General features: G+C 35.8%; 1 protein-coding gene across 4 annotated transcripts in view; it reads right to left on the reverse strand.

Annotated features, from left to right (window-relative positions):
• Nucleotides 1-14,569, reverse strand: part of nlgn2a (neuroligin 2a) — a 245,369-nt gene that overhangs the window by 108,607 nt on the left and 122,193 nt on the right. For 3 of the 4 annotated variants that reach the window (XM_028038897.1, XM_028038895.1, XM_028038896.1), the window contains exon 4: nucleotides 2,886-2,939. The exons of the other annotated variant lie outside the window; for it this stretch is intronic. In XM_028038897.1, the coding sequence (XP_027894698.1) occupies nucleotides 2,886-2,939 (54 nt within the window). The remainder of the gene's footprint in view (nucleotides 1-2,885; nucleotides 2,940-14,569) is intronic. 4 annotated transcript variants of the gene reach the window in all.

The following is a 14,569-nucleotide window of genomic DNA, read 5'->3' on the forward strand; positions in this document are numbered from 1 at the left end:
AAAAATATGGTGAAATTATTTTGAAAAGCAGCCTGGACTGAGACGGTACAGGTCACAGCAGTGAGTCGGTTTCTAAGCGTTTTCCTTCGGGGACCGACTCAAAGCAACAGTTAGATTCCTACACAACGCAGCCTGTGTAGCAGAGCCACGTCTGCAATGTACCTACGATAACAAAGCACCTTTTCTGCATCCAAACAGGCTGCTGCTTGGAAGGAAAATCTCCTGGGTTTAAACACATAATGATGCTCTTTCGCTACGCTGATCCCCTTTCACTTTCTTACACTTTTACAGCAACTTTGAGCAGAAACGGCTGACAGCGAAGAACACAAGATCTCAGCAGGTTCCCTGAAAAGACGGGGCGTTTCAGCAGCTATATTAATGTGTGGAATCGTATTATTTTCATAGAAAATGTAGGAAAATATGATTTCTTTTAAAGACCGAAACCTCAATAAATGCTAGTAATGACATTGTCTTCCAAACTGATTAGTAATTTAAATTAAAACTGACTGAAATCTGTTGTTTTTTAACTTGAATTTAAATGAACACAATCAAAATAAAATGAGATAAACTGTTAAATGCAAGTTATTTGCTTATTGTACTACAATATACCGAATGTTGTAAATGGGTCACACTTAAAAAAAAATCAGAGTTGAAGCAAATTCAATTAGACTGAACTGAACAGGCAAAATTTAATTGAACTGAATGCAAAGTGAATCCAATAAACGAACTGATGAAATCAAATGGAGTTCAATCTGGTTTAACTAAACCGAACTGAAGCTAGTTAAACCTGACTGAATCTAATTCAATTCAACTGAAAAGAACTGAATCAATCCTGATCATGAACTGAAGTTATTTCAGTGGAACCGAATTTAATCAAACTAAACTGAATAGAATTAAATGGAACCAGATTGAATTGAGCTGAAGTGAAATAAACTGCAGAATTTCAGAAAACTGAACCAAACTCAGCAGATTTTAATCAAATTGAACAAATTTAGTGAACTGAAGTGTAAATTAAATCATTTTTAGTTCTGTGTAATGTTACTGAACCGAATTAAATATTTTTGATGAAGCAGAAATGAACTGAATTCACAAATTAATTCAAGCAGTTCATCCAAAACAAACTGGGCTGAATAAAATTTAATAGAAGTGTAACAACAAAAATTTTTTTTAAGTCTAACTAAGCAGAAATGAACTGAACTAAAACTAATTCAGTTCAGTTCAATCCAAGTCAACACTCTTCTTTTATACTGAACATTCAGTTCAGTTCAGTTCTGTTCAATTTAATCCAGTTCAGTTCAATTATTTCAGTTTAGTTTTCCTGAAGAGTAAAATATCCGAGAACAGAAAAGATTTCTTTCTATCTGCTGTTTTAAACTGTTTAAATATTTTGAGCTCATGTATTTTTTTCTCCTCAAAAATGGGGAAAAAAAAGCCTAAAAACGTTGTTTGACGGTGAATCCTGATTAAATTATTACTTCTCTGTTCTTTCTCATGGAAATTATTCAGCAGCAGAATAATTTATCTCCAAATAAAACCTTCATAGAGAGCGAACGACTGAATAAAACATACACACAACCAAATAAAATATGTTTTAGCATGAAAAATGATTTTTATTAGTGGAAAACCTGGTTATTGGTGGAACTAATGATCAGAAATGAAGTTAGTTTTACAGGGAAGAGGTTATTCCTCAATTTCTATCAGGATTAATTATCATCATCATTAATTTTAAAGCATCTTTTTAGCTTTAAAACTGAACTATATGGAGAAGATGGGGCTGTTTCCAGCTTTAAATGTGTTTTATTCTACCTTTGAAGAGGATTTAGATGCAGGATTGGGTAAATGGAATCAGAAAGTTCCCTTCAAATCTGGTAAAAATGCATTTAGGGAAGATGAACGAGGGGCATCTTTAATCGTTTTCCTGCTTTCCCGATGGCGGCAGCCCAAAAAGTCGCGTCTGTGCCGACTCGTTTGATCACCGAGAAAATCCTCTGTGTCAAACTTCCCCCGACTTCAGACTTAAAAAATAAAAAGAAAAGAAGAAGAAAAAAATCCTTAAATCAAAGAGCATCTTGGAGTGAGAAAAAGAGCAGCACAGCCCTTAAAAATAGCAGTATCAAAATACCATCCGTCATTTTTTTCCCCTCCAAGAAACAAGGAGAACAAAGACGGGAGATGAAAGTGTGGACCAAATTTCCTCTTGGTGTAAGTGCAGCAGGTGGGAGGTAAACTGAAGGCTTTTCTGGAAGTTTTCCTCCCAGCAGCAGATTAGACCCGCAGCTTCTAAAGTGGGACACCAGTGTCCTTGGATGTCCCTCTTTTCTAACTCCGTTTGTTGTTATCATCCCTGACTCGGACTAAGTGCGGCTTAATATTTGGTCCAGTAGCAATTTCAGCCTAGACAAAGAGGCTGCGGTGCAGTAATGAAGCCTCATTGTTTGCTACGGCTTCAATGTTGCTCAAAAATCTGCACAATAATTTGCTTTTTTTTTTAAAATATATTTGGACAATGTATTTTCAAGGGCACAGAGCTGATGGTGTTGTTATTTGAGGGCAAGATAAGGACCTGGAAAAAAAGGTGAATGGTTTTATAATGTTTCATTAGACGGGATTGCTCAGCCAAGGTTATATAAGGCTAACGATTAGCATTCAAACGGCAGCGTCTTTAATTGAAGCGGTCAGCAACACATTTGTTCAGCAACACATTGGTATGCATCTGATATGATGAAGGTGTTTGACCCGCGTGTGTGTGTGTTTGAATGTGAAGGGGTGGGTGTGTGCGTGTGTGTGTGGATGCATATATGCGCGTGTGTGTGTGTGCACACATCCCCCAAAAAAAGACTTTCAAAACAAGAAGGAAAAAAAGGAAAAACATGCAACAAAAATACCTTCGTCTCGAGGCTTGTTCATTGAAGATTCATCAGTTTTTTTTGTGAGCGGACCTAGGGTTAAGAAAAAAAGGGGGGAAAAAGAGAAAAGAGAAAATTTCAAAAAAGATTACTGGCAAAAACCGCTAAAAAAAAAAAAAAAGAATATCAAAAAAAGAAAAGAAGCAAGAGTGAAAAAAGGACAAATCAGTTCAAGAGTTCAGGTTTGCTTATTGTGTTTTTTTTTTCTTTAAAAAGAGCACAAAAACAAAAAAGAAGGCATCACAGACACAGATTTATCACAAGAAAAGACACAAGATCAAAGAAGAAATCGGCTGCCATGTTTTTTTGTTTTGGTTTTATTCTAAACCCTGTTTGCTCTGTTAGTGAAACCTTTGGACGCTGACTGGGTGGTAAGTGGGGTTTGAAGAACAGGACCCAAAAACGAACTGACCAGGAAGAACAGCAGGATTGGGTCCTGATGCTCAAACGGATCAGAAAATTGTTTATTATCGTGAATGAATGAGAAAAACACACCGGAGACAAAGACAGCTTTAATAGGACGACACGGAGCCTGTAATGGTAAACAGCATGTTAAACATGTTCCTGACAAAACAGAAAACAGGTTCTTGTTTTCTTTTTTTGTTGTTGTTTTTATCATGTGTGAGGTATTCAGTGTTTATTCCTCAGGCGGGAAAATAATTACATGGCGGAACAGCAGCGGCTCGTCAGCCCGAAATGACAAGCGAGCGTCAGGCTGATTGCAGAGAGGATTCTGGGTAAGAGGGGAGCGCCGCCTGACCCCCGTCTGCCCGCAGGTTGTATTTTTACTAAATTAAAAGAGTGGCATGAAGAAAAGTGGAGAAGAGAAATGACCTCCTCCTTTATTCCCTCCATCTGTGTAAACAAACATGATGGGGAGTGGATTTTTTCTCTCTTTTTTGAACAAAAATGTAGCAAACATGTGAAATGTTAAAAACGGTGCTTTCATTTAATCTCCATCTGATGTTTGCTTACTGAAGCTACACTCCAGATCATCTCGTACAACTTAATTCCTCACATTCTGGATGTTTCTTGTGAAAACATCCTCACCATTTGAACAGTCTGACCTTTTCTCACCTTAAGTGAGAGTCGATGTGAAAACTTCTAGTTGTGAACAATTCCCGTTGAAAGAAATGCACAGGAAGACACAGCAAACGTGTAGAAGACAATAAAAAATGTACTTTCTAATCTGCATTCAAATGATGTTTGGAGGAAAAGAAATTCTCCACTTCACCCTAGAAACATCATCTGCTCAGGTGAGCATGGTAGTGGCAGTATCATGCTTTGTAGAAGCTTCTGTTTACCAAGAACAGGGAAACTGGTCAGAGTTTAAAGATGGAAGGAGCCACAGGGAAGGAAAACTGTAAAATATTTGAGTTTCCAGAAGAACAACGACCCTAAATATGAAGCTAGAGCTACAAAGGAAGAATATTCTGGTTTTAGAAAGGCCTAGTCAAAGTTCTGAGTTGAATTCAATTGAGAATCTGTAGTAAAACTTGAAAACTGTTCCCAGATCTGTCCAGTCAGACTGAGCAGCCAAAAATCTCATTCTTGATGCAGAAAAACTGGTAGAGATGTTTCCAAAAGACAATCAGGAGTGAAAGATGCTTTATTAATTATTACTTCCTCTTCTACATTCTTTTCACATCAATTGGCTATTTTAATTGGTCTATCAATGAAAATCCCAGTGAAAAACACCAAAATTTTGGTAGCAGCATAACAAAATGCAGATATTTTTAAGACGTTTGAATAATTTTCCAAGATAAAACATCGACAGCCTTTGTTTTCATTCTATAAGTGAAAACTCTGTGAGCCTGAGTTTTAAATATTGGCTGTTTTCCTGAACATAATAAGATTTTATAATGATCTGCTCTTCAACGATGAAAAAGTGCAACCTGGAACATTTAACATTCACTAAAACACAAAACCTTTACATTAAACATTTCATATTTAATATTTGTTGTTTGTTTGAACTCAGCTTGAAACCTCTGATAAAGGAAGTCGGAGTTTATAAGTCTGATAGTCAGAATGACTCGTAAAATGCAGACTAGCTGGACGGGACTCAGTTATTTTTTCTGCTTTTTGGTATTTTTGTGCTGACACAGCAGTTACATTAAAACTTCTCCAATTATGGACATAAAATAAAGTCATAAGAACCAAAAAATGTTTCTAATTTTTATCTAAACAAGTAGGGAATAGCTTGCTGCCACGCGATTAAACTTTTACATTCTGGACCTTTGTGTTGTAAAAATGACCTGATATTTAAAACTATTTCTTCTATGAAAGTTTAATTCTTCAGAAATGACGGAAAACTCCGGTGGAAATGTGCAGACACTCTGCTACGTTGATGTATTGATCTCATTAAAAATATATTAAAATTAATTTCACCAGCTACCAGAATTAAGCTCCATTTTTTGTAATAACTGTCACAGAATAAGAAGACAGGCTATAATTTCAACATGAATCATATTAAAATACAGACTTGCATTCATATGTGGCATAACTGGAAAAATTCCTCATTTATCTGGATGGTTTCTGCCTTTTTCCGTCTTCTTCATTTGATTCTTTGGGTGTTTTTCAAGAACTGAAGTGTAAAAAATGAGATGAATTTATGAATTAATTACTAAAATCTATTCAGTGTCAGGAAAATTCAGATCTGGAAAAACTTCAGGCAGGTTTCCATGATGTTTCCCATCATAAGATCTTACAGAAACATCTGTTATGAGCCCAAATTTGAATTCTATATGATCCAAAACTGAATGGCAATTTCTTTTTCAGTTTCTCGAACGTCCGATTCAAGTAAAACAGATTTGGTTTGGTACTCAAAACTCTGAAAAAGGCTATAAATAAAATAAATTTGAAGAATAAATAAATCTGCAGTCAGAGCTTTATTTTTTCAACTCAAGGATATCCTGGCACAACACAAGATGTTCCAGGAAGTTTGTAAATTTTGATTTGGCCAAATTACTTCTCCATAAAGTGTCTTGAAACATGATTTTTTTTTTTTTCCTCCCAGTAGTGGTCACAAAAAGGCCCTTTGTTGCCATTCATCCTCCAGTGGGGAGCCGACGCTAACCTTCCACCCAATCATATTTAATTTCAGCAGAACTAAAGTGGAGTGCTGCGTTGTGCCTGATAAGTGGACTGGAGACGGTTCTCTGAGTGGCTTCAGCCGAACGCATTAAAACACGCAGCAGCAAAAACGCAGCCAGGAAGTTAATTCAGGAGGAGTTTAAATCTTACAAGGAGAAGTTAGCTCCAATCACAAAGTACAAACAGAGCTCATTAAAAACCCATTCTGTTCTCTTCTCATCGGTTACTGTGGCTTATTTTACAGGAACCTTTCTGAAACAAGGTGTTTCCAGGAGCTTCAGAGGGAAAAAAGATCAGGATGATGATGAGGAAGATTGTTTGGTTTAAAGTCTGGATGCGGTTTAGAGACGCAGAAAAAAATATTAGAGAATATTAGAAAATCGTAATTTGTAGCCCTGAATTCAGAATCGATTCAAAATGCTCAAAATTGTTTGATTTTGAATAATATAATGATATTTTTCATATAAGAAGAGCCAGGCTGCTAAGCTAACCTAATGCAGATCATTTAAGTTGCAGACCTAAACCTAAACCCAATTCTCCTTAAATATAAACTGATGAAATTTGAAACCTCACAGAATTGTTTTGAATGTTGTTTTTGTTTACACTGTTTTTGTTTTTCTCTTGTCAATTTCTTAATTTAAACAGCGTCTATGAAACGTTTGATATAAAATTAATTTCTGGATCGAATCGTGACATAAAGACGCTGAAAGATTTGCATCTCTAATGTGGATCAGTGTGTTGACATTTAAGTCCAACTGCACATTAAAAGTAGAGCTGAAGGTCAACAGGAACATAAGAAATATGACACAATTTATCTTTGTTTATATTTTCATAAGTTGTTGCTGAGCTAGGATTAAACAAAACATTTCCCTACAAAATACTGAAATGGGGAAATTTTATCTCTTAAGTTCCCTCACAATAAGTTAGCAAATACAAACTGGTTTTGTTTTTATGCATGCAGTCACAGTAATAAGAAATGTCAATTTAAAATTGCACACTTTTAAAGATCTTGAGTCAAAACACATTTTATTCTTAACTCTTTGGTGCAGAAACTGGTTAAAAAAGGCATCTGTTAACTGCATGTTGATGTTAGTTTGTGTAAAATGGAGATGTGGCTGCACATTTATCTACTATTCAGACGAAGAGACACAAAAAAACCTATCAGACTGTGATGTTGCCCTTTGAAAATAACTAAAGAAAGTCTAAATAGTTATTTATTTTCTTCTAACGAATGTTTTTGTCATGTATTAGTTTTGGATTACGGATGAAAATCCCATGTTTGACCTGCTCTCGGCCATTATTTTTACAAATCTCCAAAACAAAAAGGCATAAGATAAAAAAAAACTCACAAATGAAATATTAACAAACATAGAAAAACCTTACAAAACCATTATATTGAAGCAGAAAAACTTCAATATAGTTTATTAATGTTGCAACATCTTGAATACTGAAAGATGTTGCATAAACTGACCACTAAATATCGCGAGAGAAAGCAAAAGTAGAAAAATCCCCCATGTCCACTAGGGGGCTCTGTTGAAATGAAACATTTTAGGTTTAAAAATAAACAGTAAAAATGTATAAAAACCTCTAATTATTAATCCATGGCTGTTTCCTATGGTCTAAACATGACAGGAAATTATTTATTTAAGTCACTGAATGTTATGAAAAGTAAAATAACCTGAAAAACTCAGTGATAAAGAACCATAACAATGAGCGACAGAGTCTGTATGAGCATCATCGACACGCCAGACTGGCACTATATTGTGTTTTTCAGCAGGATGTGAAGCTTCAACAAATGTTCACAACATTGGAGCTGTAAATTAGGACGTGTGGATTCTTGACAACCCGTCCAGAAATCAAAATAAATAACGAAACTGGAACAAAAATAAATAACCTTTAAATGTTGACGAAAGATAAAACAATACTTACGATGTTGTTGCTGTAGAACTGAAACAGTCGTGATGCACCTAAACAGTTTGTGCTACAAAATTTAGCACATCTACATAAAAACATTAAAATCTACTTTATTTCATCAATCTCAGAGACTACAGACAACCTGTGAAGGGAAACGTAGCTGGATGATATTCAGGTTTTTGCAAACAGGAAAAGTGAAAGATTTCTCGCTCTGTAAGACCAAACCTGGAGAAATGTTCTTGGTTTCCCTTTCAGCAAAATCAGAACCAGAATTGGTTTTATTGACCAAGACAACAAATTAGACTTTGGGTTTCAAGCATTCACAACATATAAATGAACTTTAGAGGAAAAGTACAAAATGGATAAAAAATAAATTAATAAAAACTGTGTTGTCCAGCCTGGTACCAAAAGATGAGGCACCTGACGAGACAAGAACTTCAGTGGAGATTATTTATGAAAAGTATGGACAACTTTTAAAGCTCTTAAAAAGTTGGATTAGAGTTTGAACTTGAGGTATTTTTTAAACTTCTGTGTCAAACAACATAATGAAAGCAGCAATTATTACTGGAACCAATGGAAGCAAAAGCCAATAGCAGAGGCAACTGTTTTTGTGTTTTATTGATGTGCATCAAAAGCTTTCCATCAAAAAAATCTGTAAAGGTCTGAAAAGGTTTGAATATGGAAGTGACTTTGAAATAACTGCAGAAACTCGTTTTTATTTTTCACGTGAGGCGACTACATCGGAAAAGTAGAAATCAAGCAATCATTACCGGAAAGAAACAAGGTGGGAAAAGTGGAAAAAAAGCAAAGCTTGATTGACGTCTTCTGCAACGAGCGGGCGAGGCGGCTTGAATCAAGCTGTGGGGGGGAAAAATAGCTTATTGTTTTCTTGACATTTTTAAAAATCTTTCATCCAATCAAACCAGTGATGAGCAGTTTCCTGAAACCCCCCAGGAATCCCGTAATCGGCTTTCCACACCGCAGCGACCTGCAGACGCCAGAAATATCAGGGCTTGTTATTATAATCGGGACGGAAATTAGCTTTTTCTCATCTGGTTTAATGAAGGATTAAACAGGGAAAAAAAAAATCCTGCAAAACACAACTTCGTCTTTAACTACCATGAAAAGCTTAATGAAGCCGAGGGACACGTTTATTTTCTACGACGTTAAGAAAAATTTACAATTTCCCATCGTACATGTTCATCCGTAAAGCGACGCACGTTCAGACCTCGAACTGTTCTTCTTTACTCATAAACAACACAAAAATTGGGTAAAAAAATTTGAAATGAAAAGTTTGATGTTTTTTAACCATATTAAAATCATCTTGTTTGTTTTTGACGAAAAGTTTCAGCAAAAATGGCTGACAGCATGAAAGAAATTGAGGCTCCTTGGAGCTTAATGGCTCTTCATAACATTGGCTAAAAATGATAAAGAACCAAACAATGGATTTAGTTAATAGTTCTAGTAACAAATGAAGGTTTAAGCTGTAATTGCATTGAATTTCCACAACAGAATGACTCTAAAAATATTATTTTATTTGTATTTTTCTTGTATTTAGGTTGGAAACAGTTTTATTTGCACAGTTTTTCACAGAAGAGAATGTATTTATGATCTTTTGGGGAAAGGTTTTATGTTTCTCTTTGGTTCATCTTTACAGATACGATTATGGAAGTCAATATATTCACAAGCGAGGACATTTAATGGCTCATTTGAGCAATTTCAGGAGGTCTGAAATGATCTATGTGGGTGTAAGATTTAGTCCTGACAGCTCATAACTGAGTGTTGGCCGTGATGGATGACTGTTTTTTAGAGCTGAACATGTCATCATGTGTCTGTGTGTGACAGAAATCCCAGAATATCATGTTAGAAATAAAACTTTCTGCTGCAAATAAAACGATCAACTCCAAAAGATCTGAATCTAAATTAGTATGCAAGTGAGGAGAAGCTGAAGATGAGCAACAGGGATGAATGAGATGCGGTTCCTCCGAAAATCATTCACCCTTATATGCATTTCTCAATTTCTCACAGTCTCATGCTCTAGATACTCTCTCTTTGTGTGTGAAGGCGTGTGTGTGTGTTTAATAATGCAAGACAGTGGGAAGGTGTTCAGACAATGAAGCATGCAGGCAGGCAGGCAGACGTACAACTGCCAATCTTCTGCTTCATTATCACACAGCGCGGCTCTCTCAGCCGCTACAAGCTCTGCATACTGGAGATTTGTGTGAGGATGTCACAGATGAGCAGCTTGGCTGCACCATGAGCAGCCGTGACGTCCGTTTTCAGGTGAATGGCAGCTCAAGTCTGACCTGAGGACAGTTCCTGGAGGTCCTGTCCTGCAAGGCGCTAATAAAATCTGGCTTTCAAAGACGCCGATGTTAAGTCTTAGTTGCCATTTTCAAAACAGAACGATATGAACAGATGCGTTGATGTTTGATGACTTACACTTCCACTATAGTTGTTGCAAGAGAAAAGGGAAAATAATAACAGCTGTTCATGTGATTATTATGCTCCTGTTTACCTTTCATGGGGCAGAAACTTGTTTGAAAACCAGATAAAATTAACCCAGTAGAAAAAAAAATTCAGCTGAGTCTTCTCATAGTTACAGGAGCTTATTAGCTGTTGCATTTTCGATTAAAAAAACAATTCTGGCAGGAAAACCTATTTAAAAAATCACATATTTTGACTAATGGAGCTATTTATGCCTCCAGTAATACATGTCAGCTGTTTTACTAGTTAAATAAAAACTTATTTCTGAAAGGTTTTTGCAACTCGAGTTATAAATGTTTAGTGCAGCTAGCTTTAGCTTGTGTTGCAGCTAAAGTTAAATTTAAAAGTATAAATTTTAGACAAAATTATAGTTTAAAATGTTAACTGAATTACATTTGAGCTACATTACAACTTATACGTAAAAAGAAATCATAACACTGAATCAGTTTAAAAGTGGCAACAATGAGCTGTTGATGTTAGCGCTAGCATGCTAATGTTAGCATTAGCCAAATCTGCTCGATTAAAAAGCGACTTGGAGTAATTTGGCTTCTTGTATATTGTTTTCATTATGCATAATGACAGTTTTATAACAGTGTCACAGTGAAGGAAACATCCTCAATGACTTTTACTATAGTGGAGCACAGTTTTGGTATTAGTTTTTATCATTTAAATGTGGACTAAAACTAAATTTTGACTAAAAATTGCAATGAGTGATGATTAAAAACATAAAGGCAGGTCTGTTTATATACAATGTTTTCTTTTTCTATGATTATAAATAAGGAAAATGTATAAAATTTCACCACAAATCCTTCTTATAAACCTATTAAAAATATATATATGCTACTAAGTGCATCCTATGGCTGTGCAGAAAAAATTATCCTATCATATCATACAATGTTCTTTCTTATTACATGCTTGTATGAGGTCTATAGGGACCTCTTTTTTTCTCCTATGTCCATCTCACTTATTACACAGTGGCCTTGCCTGTAGCATTGTTCAGTGAATAATAGGCTTTTGGGGGATTTCGAAGAACAGCAGAAAGAGCGATGAGACTGTCAGGATGCTGCCAGAGCGCAGTAAAATCTGGCAGCCTGGTGGGTCCACCAAGGGACAACACAGGTACAGAAGGTTATATGAACTCATACGTTGTGATTTATGACTTTCTGTGTACTCACGTCTTGGGGAGAATTATAAAAACACAAGCTCTGTCTTTATTCTGTGTAATTACTATCATGTCTGAAAAAGAAAACTGCTAACAAGGAAATAACGGCAGTAAATATAGGATTATATAAAGTACATTCGGAGCCCACTGCATTGAACCCCATTAAAAACCTCCTGGCTATTCCACCAAATGTTGATTTCTGAACTGAGTTAAAACATTTGTTTTGTTGTTTATAATTTAATATGAACTTGTTTTCTTTGCTTTATTTGATTTCTGAAAGCACTGCATCTTGTTGTTATTTCTGTTAACTGTGAAGATTTTCTGCTTACATTTAATGAGAACATGTAACTTAAGAGTAAAGCATGACACCAGAAAAATAAAGATAAATTTAAAATGAAAAGTATGTTTAATACCTTCTTACACTGCAAAAACACAATTTCTTACAAAGTATATTTGGTCTAGTCTTATATACAAACATCTTAGTTCGCTTAAAATAAGACAAAAGTAACTTTTCAGCAAGAAATAGAAGCTTATTTTAAATCAATAATGGATGAAAAAGTACTAGTTCCATATGTTTCCCATGTTATAAGTGAAATAATCTGCCAATGCAAGAAAACCTTTTCATCAATATTAGGAAATTATTGAAATAAAACAGCTGCTATTTCTTGCTTAAAGGTCATTTGTTGGTTAGTTTTGTCTTATTTCAAGTGTATCCACATATTTGCACTAGAAACTAGACCAGGGATGTCCAAACTTTTTGTTACATGGGCCAAAATTGTCAAGTCAAAAGTACTTGTGGGCCAAGAAAATGAAAAAGAAAAAAAAATTAAGCAAATGAAGCAGTGATTCGATGTTATTCATCGTAGATCCAAAGATTTACACAGGATTTTGGACGTTTGCTGTATTTAAAGAAATGCATTGAGTTGCGTCACGTTCTGTCAAAATACTTGCTGTATTTACTCAGGTTTAATAAATTAGATTAAAGTTGATTTGGATGCAGAAAAGTCGCATTTTTAGTAGCAGACATGGTTCTATTTATTATAAAAGCTTGGTTACAAAAAGAAAAACTTTGGATTGTTGTAAGGAAACTATGCTGGTTATTATTTTACTTTTATCACAAATAAAAAGTCAAGTCATCCAGTCCCCTTGCTGGTGGGCCGCACAAAATCAATTCAAGGGCCACAAAAGGCCCCCGAGCCACACTTTGGACACCCCTGAACAAGACTAAACATACTTGGTAAAATTTGTCAGAGTAAAGGTTGCCATTTTCAGAATGTAATTTCAATCTATTCTAATCTGCTTAGATTAATATGTAGGTTGTTTTCATGAGAAAATTGGGATTATTCAGTTTTTGGTGGGTTTTTTGTTTTAGTCCATTCTTGTGCATGTCGGCATATGAGAATCTGGAGACGTTTCCAACGTGACGCAGAAATAAAATATCTATAAACGTCGGATGATCTGAATGATCGTTGAAGCGTCCTTGGAGTAGAATCTGAATCTCAGCCCAACCAGCCAGTCAGCAAACTGAGTCACATTATGTAGATTTAAATTTAATGTTGAATGATAAACACATAACGAGGTGCTTCACATCAATCTCACAAGGTTAAAATGGTGCGATACGTATTCCTGTGTTTCGTTGTTTTGGTCACAGCTGCAGCTTTTTCATTCAACTTTTCATTCAAACGGGCTGCAGAGTTTTTCCTTCGCATTCATCCATTTAAACCAGCCTGCTACTCTTGTCACTTAAAATCACTCATCAGTTTATATAATTTCATGAAAACGACTGCAGGCCTTGACATTTTCAATATTAGACATTATTTCTCTGTCCTTGGCTCTGAACGCAGAGGGGATACAATAAACAGAAAACAGGCTGCAGAGCAGTCATTTACTATGTTGACGTTTAAATCACGAAAAGCCCGCTCAAGATGTCTAGTTACTGCACAAAAAGCAAAAAATGTATTCAAATAGCCAGCTCTTTCTGTTATTTATTTCCATATTTTTCCTCTCTAACCTCCCATTTTTCTCTTTCTGTCAACTTTCTTTTGTTTTCCCCCCCTCCGCCGTCTCTGGGAGCCTCGTTCCGAATCTCAAGATAGAAAGCTCGAGAAATATCGATCAACGCGAGTCTATGGGGAGGAAGAGTGTGGCAGGCAGAAAGAAAAGAAAGGAGAAAAAAAAGAAAAATAGAGGAGGCCATGAATGAATGGGATGCTGATACAAGGGTTTCCACTTGGAAAAAAAAAAGACAGGAATAATAAGACGAAGCAGAAAATAAAAATGAAGCTGCTATTTGTTCAAATGTGGTGGGATAAAAATGTCCGGTTGGCTTCATTAAAGGAGTTATGTTACAAAACGACAGGAAATCAAAGCCAGTAATTAAAAACCTTCACCTGAACAGATGACGGACAGATCCTGTAAATCATGGAGAGAAAACAGAGACATGCGGCGCAGCGGGGGGGGGGCGCACGGAGTGACATTTACAGAGCGTCGACGACTGAATAAGCATGAAGGTTACAGCCATTTTCTCCCCTTGTAGAAGCGTGGGCTCAACCGTTCAGGCAGCCATGAAAACGCTACCGGGACAAATATGTGCTTTACAGCTCCGTCGAAATTATCCCACAGTTAACAGGAGGCAGAATGCACCTCCTAACTGGGCAGTAATTAGATCTAAGGGTTGTATGATATCCCTGAAACCAAGAGACTTTGAGATCGGCTATCAATAATTAATAATGCTGTAAGGGCTACAAAAAACAACCAATTTAATGCTTCTTAGCTTCTCTAAAATATCCAATAAAAGTTTAACTTTGCATTTTTGTCAAGGTGTTTCAAAGTTTTTGGACTGTGTACTAATTTTCTTTGCATGTTTGACTTAACTTTGACCAGTCAGATAGCAAAACTCAAAGAATGATTTTCTGTTGTGTCAAAAAGAATCAATTTTAAACTTGAACTTTCCACATTTTGTTTACAAAGACACAGTTCGATCCCACTTCTTCAGCTGAATCTATGA

Source organism: Xiphophorus couchianus, chromosome 14 (assembly GCF_001444195.1).
Source record: "Xiphophorus couchianus chromosome 14, X_couchianus-1.0, whole genome shotgun sequence".
NCBI lineage: Eukaryota > Metazoa > Chordata > Actinopteri > Cyprinodontiformes > Poeciliidae > Xiphophorus > Xiphophorus couchianus.